Below are 14635 nucleotides of genomic sequence, written 5' to 3'. Positions count from 1 at the left end.
ATGTACAACACTTCTACCACACAGTGCAAAGATGTCAAAGTTCCAAGATGGCGATGCCCAGTATGAAGATGTGGTACTTGACACCAAAGGAACAACAATAGCGTAGTGAGTAACTGTGCTATTGTCGTTCTGCCTAGTAGTTTAATTCCCTTTAATAAATATTTGCAAGCTTGTTTACAACTTACCTTAGCTTTAGAAGAGAAGAAGGACTTGGTAAAAATATGACATGGAAGATGAGAGGTAAGTACCCTTGGACGGAGGACATCTTTAATTTGTGACTGACCCTCTTTAGTTTCAATCCATGGTGACCTCAGCCATATGATTACACTATTGCACCAACTGGGGTCTCCCTGTTTCTTAATGAGGCTCAAAATCTCTATCATCCAATTAGTGCCTGCAAGAGAAATGAGTAAAATAAATATTAGAAAACTCAACAAAATTATGTTATTCGTATGAATAAGCAGTATTTAAAAATACTAAAATATTTTTTGCATTTAACGGATGTTAAAAATAATCAATTTTTGAGAATCTAGTTTTCTTATGCACTTAAACGCAAAAACTCTACTTAAGATCTATCTCATTACCCTCTGGCAAAGGAAACCCGGTATTTGCAGAGAGACACTGATTCGGTTGCAAATTGACTCAGGGGACTGATAAAACGCCAAAAGAATAAAAATGACTTTGTTTTTCCCTGCTCACTGGAGCTACTGTTACAGTTCCAGAGTTGTTCTTTATTGTCTTGAAATGTTAGGTTATTTCCCTATATGTATACACTATGCTTTCTAATATGTTTACCTAACACTTAAGGGCTCAGTTGAAATGTTGTTGCTAATATTTTATTTTTAGACCAGTGCTGGTTTATCTTTATAATATGCCCTACAAATAGATGTCTACCTTATAGTAAATGCACATCTTGTAAACACCAACATAACAGAAGGTAGCACACATCTGATAATGATGTATTTGAAATGTTAGGTTATGTTCCTATATGTATGTGTTATGTTTTCTAAGATGTTACATGATGCTTAAAGGCTTAGTTGGAATGTGGTTACTAATATTTTGTTCTAGGACCGGGGCTGGTCTATCTCTATAATATGCCCTACAAATAGATGTCTACCTTATAGTAAATGCCCCTATTGTAAACACCAACATAACAGATGGGTGCGCACATCTGATAATGTTGTATTTGACTGTGATGTAGCCATTGATACTTTACGGTTGCAGGGTGTAGGGGAATCTCTATAATATATGATACAAACGGGTATCTGCTACTCAGCATTTGCCTACATCATGGTTGCCAACACATTATACATGTCAGCCCTGTCTCACATTAGTCTATATTTTTTATTTGCATTACCGGACAATTTTGGGTCTGTATATAATAACCTGTAATGTAGATAATGACAAATTAACATGGTAGGATCTATACCTCTTGAGCTATTTAAGATAGCAAGTCTGATAAAGGTGCATCTGCCCACTACACTTTTATATGTAGCCGAGCCTATAATTTCTATCTCACACAGCACATAATTCCTAGGAGAGATGTACTGATACCAATTTATCATTAGAATAAGAGGAGGAAGAAAAGGGGCTAATAGCACTCAACCCTACCTATGAATATTAATAATAATAACGGCAGAAACGCGTTTGTTATTCACTAAACCTGTTGTATATACCGTGGTTATCACTCCTGGCACCTGAAGTCAACGCTTCCTGTTATCGGACAGGAAACAGGGGAGTGATACACTGACTTTTATGGGGGGAAGGGTGTTAAGTGTGGTTTACAGAAGTTTCTCTGATTTTTACTTTAAAATATACTTAATAAATGTAGATTTATTAGTAATATTCATAGGTAGGGTTGAGTGCTATTAGCCCCCTTTTCTTCCTCCTCTTATTCTACTGTATATATTTGAGGGGTAGCACCGGTACCATTAGGTTCCTATTCCTACCTTCTATTGTACATCTAGTAGTGCCAGTAACTTATATATTGATCTCTAAACCAATTTATCATTGCCAACCCTTCTGGGTGTCTAAAGCCTCCACCCTGTGGCTTGCAGCCAGAGTCCTAAGAGGAGGCAAAAGTGATAACTTTTGAGACCATTCGTCGCTAAAGTGTGGAAACTACTGTCATATTTATTCTCTCATGGGCGGTATATCAAATAATCGTGCCCTACCAACACATAGCTTCCTTGTTTGGGCTATGAGAATCCTAAATTACACACAGTACTCTATAGAAAAGAACTCCCAAAGTCCAGTAGTCTACAAATGTTTATTATGTAGTTCTTGGTATAGTTTATTTTTAATGTTTGGCTAGATGCACATTGCATCTTTACCTACTAGCTAGCTCCCTAGCCATGCTCTAACGCCACTTGCGCGGGAGATCTTTTATTTTCATTTTTGTGACGGCTCTTGGTGGCTCAGAATTGATCTAATCTTGTTCTTGTTTATACTACAATATTTAGCTTACATAATTATATCTAACAGTAAAAAATCACACTTTCTTTAGGACACATATTAATCAAAGATACAAGCGTGGTCTTGAATCTTGTTATATGGGATAGAAACGATGATTGTTTTCAGAAGAGTAATGTACTTATGCTTGTATCAACATCTGTGTTTTTACTATTTGCATTTTTATCTATGTATGCATAATTCCTCAATAAAAAAAAGATCAATTTTAGTTGTTTGAAACTAACAGTAAGTGCATGTTTGTGCTCTGTTGGTCAGCAGAATAGAAGCTCATTGGCTGATACGGAAGATTCCTACAGCTCTATGGGTGGTCAGCTACACAAAAATAAATTATTTAATTTGCAGCACAGGGAAATCAGTTAAAAAAATAATAGATCATCTAATGTCGTCTTTTAGATGCAACAAAGATATAGGGTTTGCATAGGATATAATCACTCACAGTGATATCTTACTAATACATGTGCATTATATTCCTGTGTTCTACAAATAGTATCTAAACTGCTACAAAATCATGGCTGAGATAAGTCCTGTAGCCACATTAGACATTAAACAGATATGAAACCCAAACACTTACTTTTGTGATTCAGGCAGAGCATATGATTTAAAAAGCATTTCTAATTTACTTCTATTATCAAATCTGCTTAGTTCCCATGATTTTCTTTGTTAAAGAGAATCTGGAGCAATGTATAACATTCTTGCAAAACTGCTGCCATATAATGCTTCAGACATGGACAGGCTCCTGATCTTACATCCCTGCTTTTCAACAAAAGATACCAACAAAATTGTAATTTTGTTAGCAACGCCTGTATTGTTTTGTTGCCAACATATTACTGTGTAGCATGTCACAGGATCAATGTTCTAAAGACTGTAGAATACACGTCAGGCAATGGAAACTATTTAAAAGGGACAGTTTACTTTTTTATTGTTTAAAAAGATAGATAACACCTTTACTACCCATTTCCCAGCTTTGCATAACCAACATTATAACCTCTATGATTGCCTGTTTTTAAATCACTGCAGGCCTCTCCTAATCTCAGTGCTTTTCTTTTTAAATCTTGCACTACAGCCAGACAGTATTAGTTCTTGTGTGCCATATAGAAAACATTGTGCTCACTCCTGTAGAGTATGATAATGGTTATACAGGAACCAGCAATAATTGGCTAAAATGCAAGATTGTAAAAAGTTAAAAAAACAAAGCACTGAGATAAAGGGAAGTCTGCAGAGGCTTAGATACAAGGTAATCACAGAGGTAAAAGTGTATTAATATAACTGTGTTGGTTATGAAAAACTGGGGAATGGGTAATAAAGGGATTATCTATCTTTTTAAACAATAACAATTTTCTAGTAGAATGTCCCTTTAAAGTAAAATTAAAGGAAATAGGAAAAATAGTACAAAATAAATAATGTTCAGTATATACAATCCTAAGCTTTTTACTACACATACTTAAACAATGAATACGAAAATGTTTAGGGGACAATTTATTAAGCAGCATATGCTGCTTATTACACGCAAGCCTTCAGGCTCGTCGGAAACAGAAGTTAAGAAGCAGCGGTCTTAAGACCGTTGCTCCTTAACCTGTCCACCACATCTGAGGTGGTGGACTGCAATCATCCCGATCAGATACAATCGGGATGATTAAAACCTAATGCTAGCGGCCGCCGCAAATGTGCAGGGGGCGGCATTGCACAAGCAATTCATAAGAAATGATTGTGCAATGATAAATGCTGACATTGTATACTGTCGGCATTTAGCGATGTCGGGCGGAGATGATTCGCTACAGCTATTCATGTCAACCAGCTATTTGTTAAATCTACCCCTTAGGGTCTACTTAAAAGGTCAATGATTGTAAAATGTGTTTCCCCTTAAAGTTTTTCCAATGGCTTGTTATAAATTGCTCCTTTATGTTTATTTTTTGTATTTGAAATAGCTGGCTTTGCTTACTGAATCAACAACCCATTGTCCTCAAGAACATGCCCATTCAAATGTGCGCAACCTGCAGCAGGAAGCAGACCTGCTTATCTCTATCTCTCTATACACAAAATCATTGAAATTGTTCATTATGAGGATGGTTGGAAATGAGAAAAACAGCTATTAAAGAATAACCCTAAAGGGGCATTTTCCAATATATTTAATACTATAAAGTTGGTATAAAAGACATTGGAAAACATGAAGTGTACCTTTAAGCAGCTATATATAAAAAGATTTCGGATGAGAGACTATCCTAAAAAATTACTAGAATCTCAGAGCTCCAAACTCCCCGAGGTCTTCGGTGGAGCAGCAAAAAGTATGGATCAACGCATGACATTCATCACTACCTACACTGGAGAAAAAAACTCCTTTCCGGAGGTGGTTAAAAAACATTGGGACATCGTTACCACTGATAAGTCCCTTCCACTCACCCAGATGATAGCTCCACGGATCGGTTACCGCCGATCAAGATCTTTGAGAAATTTTCTAGTCAAAACGGACCCCATTGAATGTTACAAACAAACCACCTGGTTGGATATTAAAACGCCAGGTGTGTTTCGATGTCTTGGCTGTGTCACCTGCAGTGGACTCATTACGGGTCCATCCTTCACTCACCCCCATAGAAGTCAGGAATATAAACACAAATATCGTCTTACATATACTACGACCTACATTGTGTATTTATTACACTGCATTTGTGGTCTGTACTATGTGGGCAAGACTTCTGACGACCTCCGGACCAGAATGGCGAATCATCGCTCGCCATCCGGACAGCTTTAAAACAAGGGTGCTCTGAACAACCTGTGGCTCAGCATTTTTTGGAATGCCAACACAAAATTACAGACTTGAAATACACCATTATTGACCACGTCCCCCCTATGGTCAGGGGGGGTGATTGGAATAAACTTTTGCTACAGAGAGAGGCCAGATAGACTTTCAGATTGGAAACCATTACACCTAAGGGACTCAATGTACACCTAGACTGGCAGACTTTTCTCTAATGATGCAATTATATGAACTTCCTGTCCAAATGTTTTACAACAAGAGTCATTATCCATTCGGCTGATTACTTTATGCATTCACTGATGATGTGATTCTGGTTCACTCCAATCTGCACACATCAAAATCTTTAATATCCTTTGTAATGTTTAAATTTGCTTCATATTTGCTGTATGGTGACACAGTTTTTATATATGTAGCTATTTTGCATTTCTTTATGTCTAACTACTAATATATATATATATATATATATATATATATATATATATATATGATAGATGGTCTTATCTAGTAAAACATAAATGTGAAACTGGGGTTATGATACTATCTTGATGGTACTTAGACTCATTTGAAATGCATTACTTACTCTATCCCCTTTTTCTTACTTGTGTGCTAGACTGTGACATTTTCGTTTCTGCAATACTCTGTCGGCTTAGTTTGTTGACAGTTTCCTTGGCAACAATGTAGCTGCCGGATATGTATAAATTGCTCACACGCATTCTGACAAGACTACACATTTGTTCCCAGTTCTGAAACATTCCTATGCTGCCGTCTTTACCGCATTGTTTTTAATGTAATATTCTATTATTAGTCTGACTATCTTATGTTTATTTTTTAGGACTTACGTTGACACGGATGAACACTCCCATTTGGGGGAGTGCTTACTGTGTAGAGCGTAACGTTCCTGTTTGCTATGCTTAAATTTCCGGTGGTGGTAAGAGCAATTGTAAATTTTCTGCCTGTATGAGGACAAGCTTTTATATACATATGTGGGATGGCTGATAACACCCATGCTAGTAAGGATTTTGCAAATGCTGATGGGTGATAAAGATGTTAATCTGACATTGGGAATTACCTGATTTAGGGTATGTTACTATGTAAACATCATCATCCAGCACTTGGAATTCATTTTCTGCGAAATTGAGAACCTCTTCTGAGTAGGAGATTGGCGAAAAATTGACACCTTTATATGTGAAGTACTCAGCTGTCATTTTATCTATAAGGAAATAAATATAACATTCTTATTATACAGAATTCAGGAAATTTTTATTGACTGCAAGCTAAAACAGAAATTTCTTTTGAGATAATCTGCTGCTGACTTCACCTAATCAGCATGCAATAATGACCTTTTACCTTCACATTTGCTTAGTCATGTTTATGGTCAATGCATAAAATCCCAACAGAATAAACAAAACTCTCTTACTCCATAAACTTATATTTTATTGACAGGGAAAAAAAAGTATTCCTAGAAATAAGCCACACCTTACACACCATAATTATCTCATTTTTCAAGGAAAAACTTTATGACCTTAAACACTTGTGTTGAAATTGTACTTGTCCCACGTTCCATTGAAAGGTCAAAAAGCAAATTCTGTAACCTAGGTTTTCTTCAAAATGCTACAGATTTCCTAAACCAGCTACAAACTATACAGTGATTGCACAGAGCAGTGAACAAACTCATGAGGGTTAAAACCTCCCATTGTGCAGTCACAGCAAACTACTAAAATGAAGAAAAACAATTAACCAATTATATAAAGGTGGAGGTGACTGGGTACAATACACCAAATCATAGAAGACCATAGGCTTGATTTAGGGTAGTTCTGTGGCAAGTCTTCCGCAGGGAGGAACTTCCCTAGGCCAAAACCGAAGGTCATTGCTTAGGCCTTACTCTCGCCTCCTCATCGCTCTGGCTTGGGGATTTAAAAGTTACTTTAACCTCTAACAGCGCCTTAAGAAACCATACAGCAACCAGCCACAGTGAGAGACCAAAACTAAAGGAATATAAAAGGACAAAAAGTAAATGCTCTAATATGTAATATCGTTTTATTGTTGCACTTTTATTTGTATATAACAGTGAGTTTAACCCCTGCAAAGGGATTGAACACATAGCTAAAGTCGGCTCCAGAGCAGCAATATACTACTGGGGGCTAGCTAAACTCATCTAGTGCACTATAAGGGCCCTTTAAACACTAAGGGCCAGATTAAGGGCCCTTTAAACACTAAGGGCCAGATTACGAGTGTAGCGCTAACAGTTATGCACAAGCGATAAGGGGTTTATCGTGGGTGTTTGAACTAGTTGGATTTACTGCTGGTATTACAAGTTGAAAGTAAACGCGATCGATTGAGCGCAATCGCGATTTACACTAGAATGATTACAGCGTCCTCAGAGCTCTGGTTAACTGTTTCACAAAACAAAAAAGTTGCACAAAACACATAAAAAAATACTTTACTAAGTACACTTAAATTTATAATAACACCATCTATTAACAAATATTTTTAAAAAATATTGCTCAAAAAAGTTATAAGGGCTCAAAGATATGAGGTCCCAGGTGTTTGGAAAAAAAAGACAGGCAAAGGGCTTTAACCTAGACATACTTACATATATATCTTTAGAGCACTCCACTTAATCTGGCCATAAATGAATTATAAATATAATAATGTTTTCAAGCTGAAAAAAAACCTAACATCTGCAAAAAAGCCGCGTTCAGCTCCTAACGCAGCCCCATTGTTTCCTATGGGGAAACACTTCCTACGTCTGCACCTAACACTCTAACATGTACCCCGAGTCTAAACACCCCTAACCTTACACTTATTAACCCCTATTCTGCCGCCCCCGCTATCGCTGACCCCTGTATATTATTTTTAACCCCTAATCTGCCGTTCCGTAAACCGCCGCTACTTACATTATCCCTATGTACCCCTAATCTGCTGCCCCTAACACCGCCGACCCCTATATTATATTTATTAACCCCTAATCTGCACCCCACAACGTCGCCTCCACCTGCCTACACTTATTAACCCCTAATCTGCCGAGCGGACCGCACCGCTATTATTATAAAGTTATTAACCCCTAATCCGCCTCACTAACCCTATAATAAATAGTATTAACCCCTAATCTGCCCTCCCTAACATCGCCGACACCTAACTTCAATTATTAACCCCTAATCTGCCGATTGGAGCTCACCGCTATTCTAATAAATGTATTAACCCCTAAAGCTAAGTCTAACCCTAACACTAACACCCCCCTAAGTTAAATATAATTTTAATCTAACGAAATTAATTAACTCTTATTAAATAAATTATTCCTAATTAAAGCTAAATACTTACCTGTAAAATAAATCCTAATATAGCTACAATATAAATTATAATTATATTATAGTTATTTTAGGATTAATATTTATTTTACAGGTAACTTTGTATTTATTTTAACCAGGTACAATAGCTATTAAATAGTTAAGAACTATTTACTAGCTAAAATAGTTAAAATAATTACAAATTTTCCTGTAAAATAAATCCTAACCTAAGTTACAATTAAACCTAACACTACACTATCAATAAATAAATTAAATTAAATACCTATAATTATCTACAATTAAACCTAACACTACACTATCAATAAATAAATTAATTACAATTCCTACAAATAAATACAATGAAATAAACTAACTAAAGTACAAAAAATAAAAAAGAACTAAGTTACAAAAAATAAAAAAATATTTACAAACATTAGAAAAATATTACAACAATTTTAAACGAATTACACCTACTCTAAGCCCCCTAATAAAATAACAAAGCCCCCCAAAATAAAAAAAAGCCCTACCCTATTCTAAATTACTAAAGTTCAAAGCTCTTTTACCTTACCAGCCCTGAACAGGGCCCTTTGCGGGGCATGCCCCAAGAAGTTCAGCTCTTTTGCCTGTAAAAAAAAACATACAATACCCCCCCAACATTACAACCCACCACCCACATACCCCTAATCTAACCCAAACCCCCCTTAAATAAACCTAACACTAAGCCCCTGAAGATCTTCCTACCTTATCTTCACCATACCAGGTTCACCGATCGATCCAGAAGAGCTCCTCCGATGTCCTGATCCAAGCCCAAGAGGGGGGCTGAAGAGGTCCATGATCCGGCTGAAGTCATCATCCAAGCGGGAGCTGAAGAGGTCCATGATCCGGCTGAAGTCTTCATCCAAGCGGGAGCTGAAGAGGTCCATGATCCGGATGAAGTCTTCTATCAACGGCATCTTCAATCTTCTTTCTTCGGGAGCCATCATCTTCCATCCGACGCGGAACATCCTCTTCTCCCGACGCCTACTAGCCGAATGACGGTTCCTTTAAATGACGTCATCCAAGATGGCGTCCCTCGAATTCCGATTGGCTGATAGGATTCTATCAGCCAATCGGAATTAAGGTAGGAATATTCTGATTGGCTGATGGAATCAGCCAATTAGAATCAAGTTCAATCCGATTGGCTGATTCAATCAGCCAATCAGATTGAGCTTGCATTCTATTGGCTGTTCCGATCAGCCAATAGAATGCGAGCTCAATCTGATTGGCTGATCGGATCAGCCAATCGGATTGAACTTGATTCTGATTGGCTGATTCCATCAGCCAATCAGAATTTTCCTACATTAATTCCGATTGGCTGATAGAATCCTATCAGCCAATCGGAATTCGAGGGACGCCATCTTGGATGACGTCATTTAAAGGAACCGTCATTCGGCTAGTAGGCGTCGGGAGAAGAGGATGTTCCGTTGGGGATCTGCGGTATGGAAAAGTCGCGGCTGAAAAGTGAGCGTTAGACCCTTTTTTGACTGACTCCAAATACCGGCGGTAGTCTAAAACCAGCGTTAGGAGCCTCTAGGCCTTAGTTTTTACAACATAATGAATGCTGCCATGTTGTAATCCAGGTTTTCATAAATTTAAAAGCCTGTAATGTGATTACCTGCAGTGATCTTATCTTATCTGCTAAAGCCAATTACAGAGTGATATATTATTTCCTAGAGTAACATTCTCACATTGATAAATTAATACACATAGCTGGGGGGGGGGGGGAGAAAGGTGATATAACAGAAAGATTAAAGTATATGAAAGGATTTAATCAAACTATGACTTAACCATTTTTTTAGAAAAGAAGCAACAGACTCAGAAGTCATTTGGGAAAACCCTTCTGCACTAACAGAGTGGCTGATTCATAAAATGTGTATCCAATAGATGTGGTAAGGACAAATACTGAAAGGGAATTTGCTGGGGCTATCCAAAATATTAAAGGGACATTAAACCCAAAATTTTTCTTTCATGATTCAAATAGAGAATACAATTTTAAACAACATTCCAATTTACTCCTATTATTTAATTTGCTTCATTCTTTAGATATACTGTTTTGAAGAAATAGCAATGCACATGGGTGAGCCAATCACGCGAGACATCTATGTGCAACCACCAATAAGCAGCTACTGAGGCTATCTAGATATGCTTTTCAGCAAAGGATACCAAGAGAATGAAGCAGATTAGATAATAGAAATAAATTCATTAAATTGCATGATCTTTCTAAATCATTAAATAAAACTGTTGGGTTTCATGTTCCTTTATTTAAGACTTGAGAAAGAAATAAGGCATTATTCAAACCCTCTAGTTCGGCCATTAAAAGCTGTTTCTATGTAGGTAGATATGGGATATGAAAGTCAAAATTAAAATGATGTGGTTCAGACAGAAGATGTAATTTTAAAAGAATTTTCATTTTAGTTATCAAATTAGTTTGTTCTCTTGGTGACCTTTGTTGAAAAGCATACCTAGATAGATTCATGGGGCCTCAATGCACTACTGAGAGCCAGCTGGTGATTGGTGACTACACACATATGCCTCTTGTAATTAGCACGGGAACTGACTTTTACTATATAGTTAACCCTTTGCAGGGATTAAACCTAAAACCTTATATACAAGCAATAGTCCAGTAACATGCTCTAACACATTATAACATTTTATTTTTGCACTTCACACTTTTTTGTCCCTTTAATGCTATTATATAACAGTTATAATATATAACTATGTTTATATACAAAAAATAGAAGAAAATTAGCAAGTTCAAGAAGTGTTCCAACTCTCACTAGCAAGCATTAACAATCATAGGCTAAATGTACTAAATATAACAGTTATACAGCATATCCAAATGTTATACGTGTCTAGGAAATTGGCAAACAGTACAAGGAGGAACATAGAGAAGAGAAATGTGAGAAAATAGAGGGAGATGATTGAGAGACAGATGCTTAATAAACAATTTGTATTTGGATCTACCCTTGAATTTGTTTCCAATGGACAAAAAAAAAAAAAAATACACAAAGAATATTTTTTAAACAACTTTACAATGTCTATTTTCTAATTTGCTTTGTTCTATTGCCATCCTTTGTAGAAAAGCATACATAGGTAACCTCAGCAGCAGCAAACCTGTGAGCTAGCTGCTGATTGGTGTCTATATATATATATATATATATATATATATATATATATATACCTCTTGTCATTGTTTAAATGTATATGCTCTATCTGAACCATGAAAGAAAATAAATTGGGTTTTATGTCCCTTTAAGAGCTATTTTAAAGAATGGCTACATTGCCCTATAATAGATTTTCCAAGTATGTTTTGTTTTTTGTTTGTGTCAGTTGTTGTTTTTTTGTTTTGTTTTTTAAACAGAGCTGCTTTTTTCTTTTTTTGAACATCAAGCTTAGCACCATGCACACCTGCCAACCTCAGAGTTTACTGGGAAACTGATTGGTAGGTATGTTCCATGCACAGTGTACAATGAAGGCACTAGCAAGAACATGAACCCACATCTGATTGGTTGTCACGGGGCATTAGCCCCTATCTCCTATGTATGATCTGATCGGTCCGTTCCATCTTTATTATATTTTTTACTCCGCCTGGGGGTTTAAAGGGGCGCAAAGACCCCCTTGTATACCTCATTCCCAAGGTTCACTTGGGGTGGATGCCAGAGGATCTGCGGGGCGTCCCTTAACCTCCCAGGCAGAGGCAAAAACAAATAGTGAATATGGGTCAAATATAGGGTGACCATATTGCCGCTTTAAAAAGGGACACATATGAAAAATACATATGTCAGGGTTCTTATACAAACCATTTCTTTAAACAGCCCTGAAAAAAGCCCTGACATATGTATGGCAATATGGTCACCCTAGTCAAATACAATGCCCATCTGATTGGCCCATGTCTCTGTGAGGGCACAGGATGCACTACCAATCAGATGAATGGTTCAGGTTCTCCCTAGCGCCTTGTGTGTACAAAGTATAACTACCAATAAGAACTTAGGTAAACTATGAGCTCTGCATATGGATTTTTTCCCCAACACTTTAGCAGCAGCAGCAGCAGCAGCAGCAGCACAGTGCATAGTACTTTAACAGTTTGTCCCTTTAAAGGGATATTCCAGCCAAAAATTTAAACCACATGGGTGCATTTCGGTATTGAACAGAAACAATTTTGTAATATACATGTATTAGCAAAAATGCTTTTAATAAAAGCTACAGCTATTTCAAAAGTGTATTTAAGTATACACCGTGCACCAGCATTGTAAACACAGCACTTGCTCAGAGAGACTAAGGTGCTTGTACCATCTGGTAATGACTCTTTTGTTAATTGCTGACATGATACAAGCCCCAGTGATGACCTGAGCAGCTGCATTATTTAAAATGTGGGTGCAGTGACAATATCTAGCTATGCTTCACATGCACATGCAGTGAAAAATGTTAACACTAAAACAGTGATAACTCTTAATAGAAGCATTTTTGCTAATACATGTATATTGCAAATATGTTTCTATTCAAAGATGTAATTAATCTATGTGCATTTACATTTTGACTGGAATGTCCCTTTAAATATGTTCTTCATTCTTTCCTCTTAAGGCTTTGTTAGTTAGAATATCTGTACTATTGCTGCTTATAACAGGATGTAGATTCCTACACAATGAAACATCCTCTAATAAACTTAAAATGACTTATTTTAAATATCTACTGTGTGGTAAAAAAATAGTACCTTGTTGTGAAGCTTCTTTTGCAATGAATTGCAGTTGCTGAAAAGTGAGCCGGTTCTCCAGCTGCCAAAGCTGCTGAGTTCTAGTGTAATGTGGGCGGAGCCAGCATACTTTCCTTTTACTGTGAGCCCAGGCCTTCTACGTAAACGTCACATGTGATCCTCCCATTCAAGCAATTAATACACTCAGTCTAAAAGGGCAGAGTACAACTTGACAGGATTCTGAAATAATGCATAGGAAGTAAAAAGTAATTTAAAAGTGATACAAATCTTTTTTTTTTTTATTTCACATGATGACAAAAAGAATAAATGAAAGAAGGACATTTAATTAAAAAAAAAAAAGTATAATGCCCTGGAAATTGTATTTTTTAATTAAAGTGTTAACGGGTTATGAATTAATTTCTGGCATTAAATGGCTGTCCATAGTTTTGGTGAAAAGCATCACTTAACCCCTTAATGACCGGACCATTTTTCAATTTTCTTACCCTTAATGACAATGGCTATTTTTACATTTCTGCTGTGTTTGTATTTAGCTGTAATTTTCCTCTTACTCGTTTACTGTACCCACACATATTATATACTGTTTTTCTCGTCATTAAATGGACTTTCTAAAGATACCATTATTTTCATCATATCTTATAATTTACTAAAAAAAAAAATTATAAAATATGAGGAAAAAAATGGAAAAAAACACACTTTTTCTAACTTTGACCCCCAAAATCTGTTACACATCTACAATCACCAAAAAACACCCATGCTAAATAGCTTATAAATTTTGTTCTGAGTTTAGAAATACCCAATGTTTACATGTTCTTTGCTTTTTTTGCAAAATTAACGCTAGTTACTTTGGAACCCTGATATCTGTCAGGAATACCTGAATATCCCTTGACATGTATATATTTTGTTTTAGAAGACATCCCAAAGTATTGATCTAGGCCCATTTTGGTATATTTCATGCCACCATTTCACCGCCAAATGCGATAAAAAAAAAAAAAGTTCACTTTTTCACAAATTTTGTCACAAACTTTAGGTTTCCCACTGAAATTATTTACAAACAGCTTCTGCAATTATGGCACAAATGGTTGTAAATGCTTCTCTGGGATCCCCTTTTTCAGAAATAACAGACTTATATGGCTTTGTGGTTGCTTTTTGGTAATTAGAAGGCCGCTAAATGCCGCTGCGCACCACACGTGTATTATGTCCAGGAGTGAAGGGGTTAATTAGGGAGCTTGTAGGGAGCTTGTAGGGTTAATTTTAGCTTTAGTGTAGTGTAGTAGACAACCCCAAGTATTGATCTAGGCCCATTTTGGTATATTTCATGCCACCATTTCACCGCCAAATGCGATAAAAAAAAAAAAAGTTCACTTTTTCACAAAT

The 14635-nt window shown here is 36.5% G+C and overlaps 1 protein-coding gene across 1 annotated transcript in view; it reads right to left on the bottom strand.

The window, feature by feature from the left end:
• LOC128638599 (sulfotransferase 2B1) overlaps window positions 1–13460 on the bottom strand; it is an 89391-nt gene extending 75931 nt beyond the window's left edge. Inside the window, exons 1-3 of the mRNA XM_053690653.1 lie at window positions 13262–13460; window positions 6294–6434; window positions 186–394 (exon numbers count right to left, since the gene is read on the bottom strand). Coding sequence (XP_053546628.1) covers window positions 186–394; window positions 6294–6429 — 345 coding nt within the window. The 5' untranslated portion in view covers window positions 6430–6434; window positions 13262–13460. The remainder of the gene's footprint in view (window positions 1–185; window positions 395–6293; window positions 6435–13261) is intronic.
• Between the last annotated feature and the right edge of the window lie 1175 nt (window positions 13461–14635).

Source organism: Bombina bombina, chromosome 8 (assembly GCF_027579735.1).
Source record: "Bombina bombina isolate aBomBom1 chromosome 8, aBomBom1.pri, whole genome shotgun sequence".
Taxonomy (NCBI): domain Eukaryota; kingdom Metazoa; phylum Chordata; class Amphibia; order Anura; family Bombinatoridae; genus Bombina; species Bombina bombina.
Note: the sequence above shows the minus strand (reverse complement) of the source record. Positions and strands in the feature narration are given on the sequence as shown.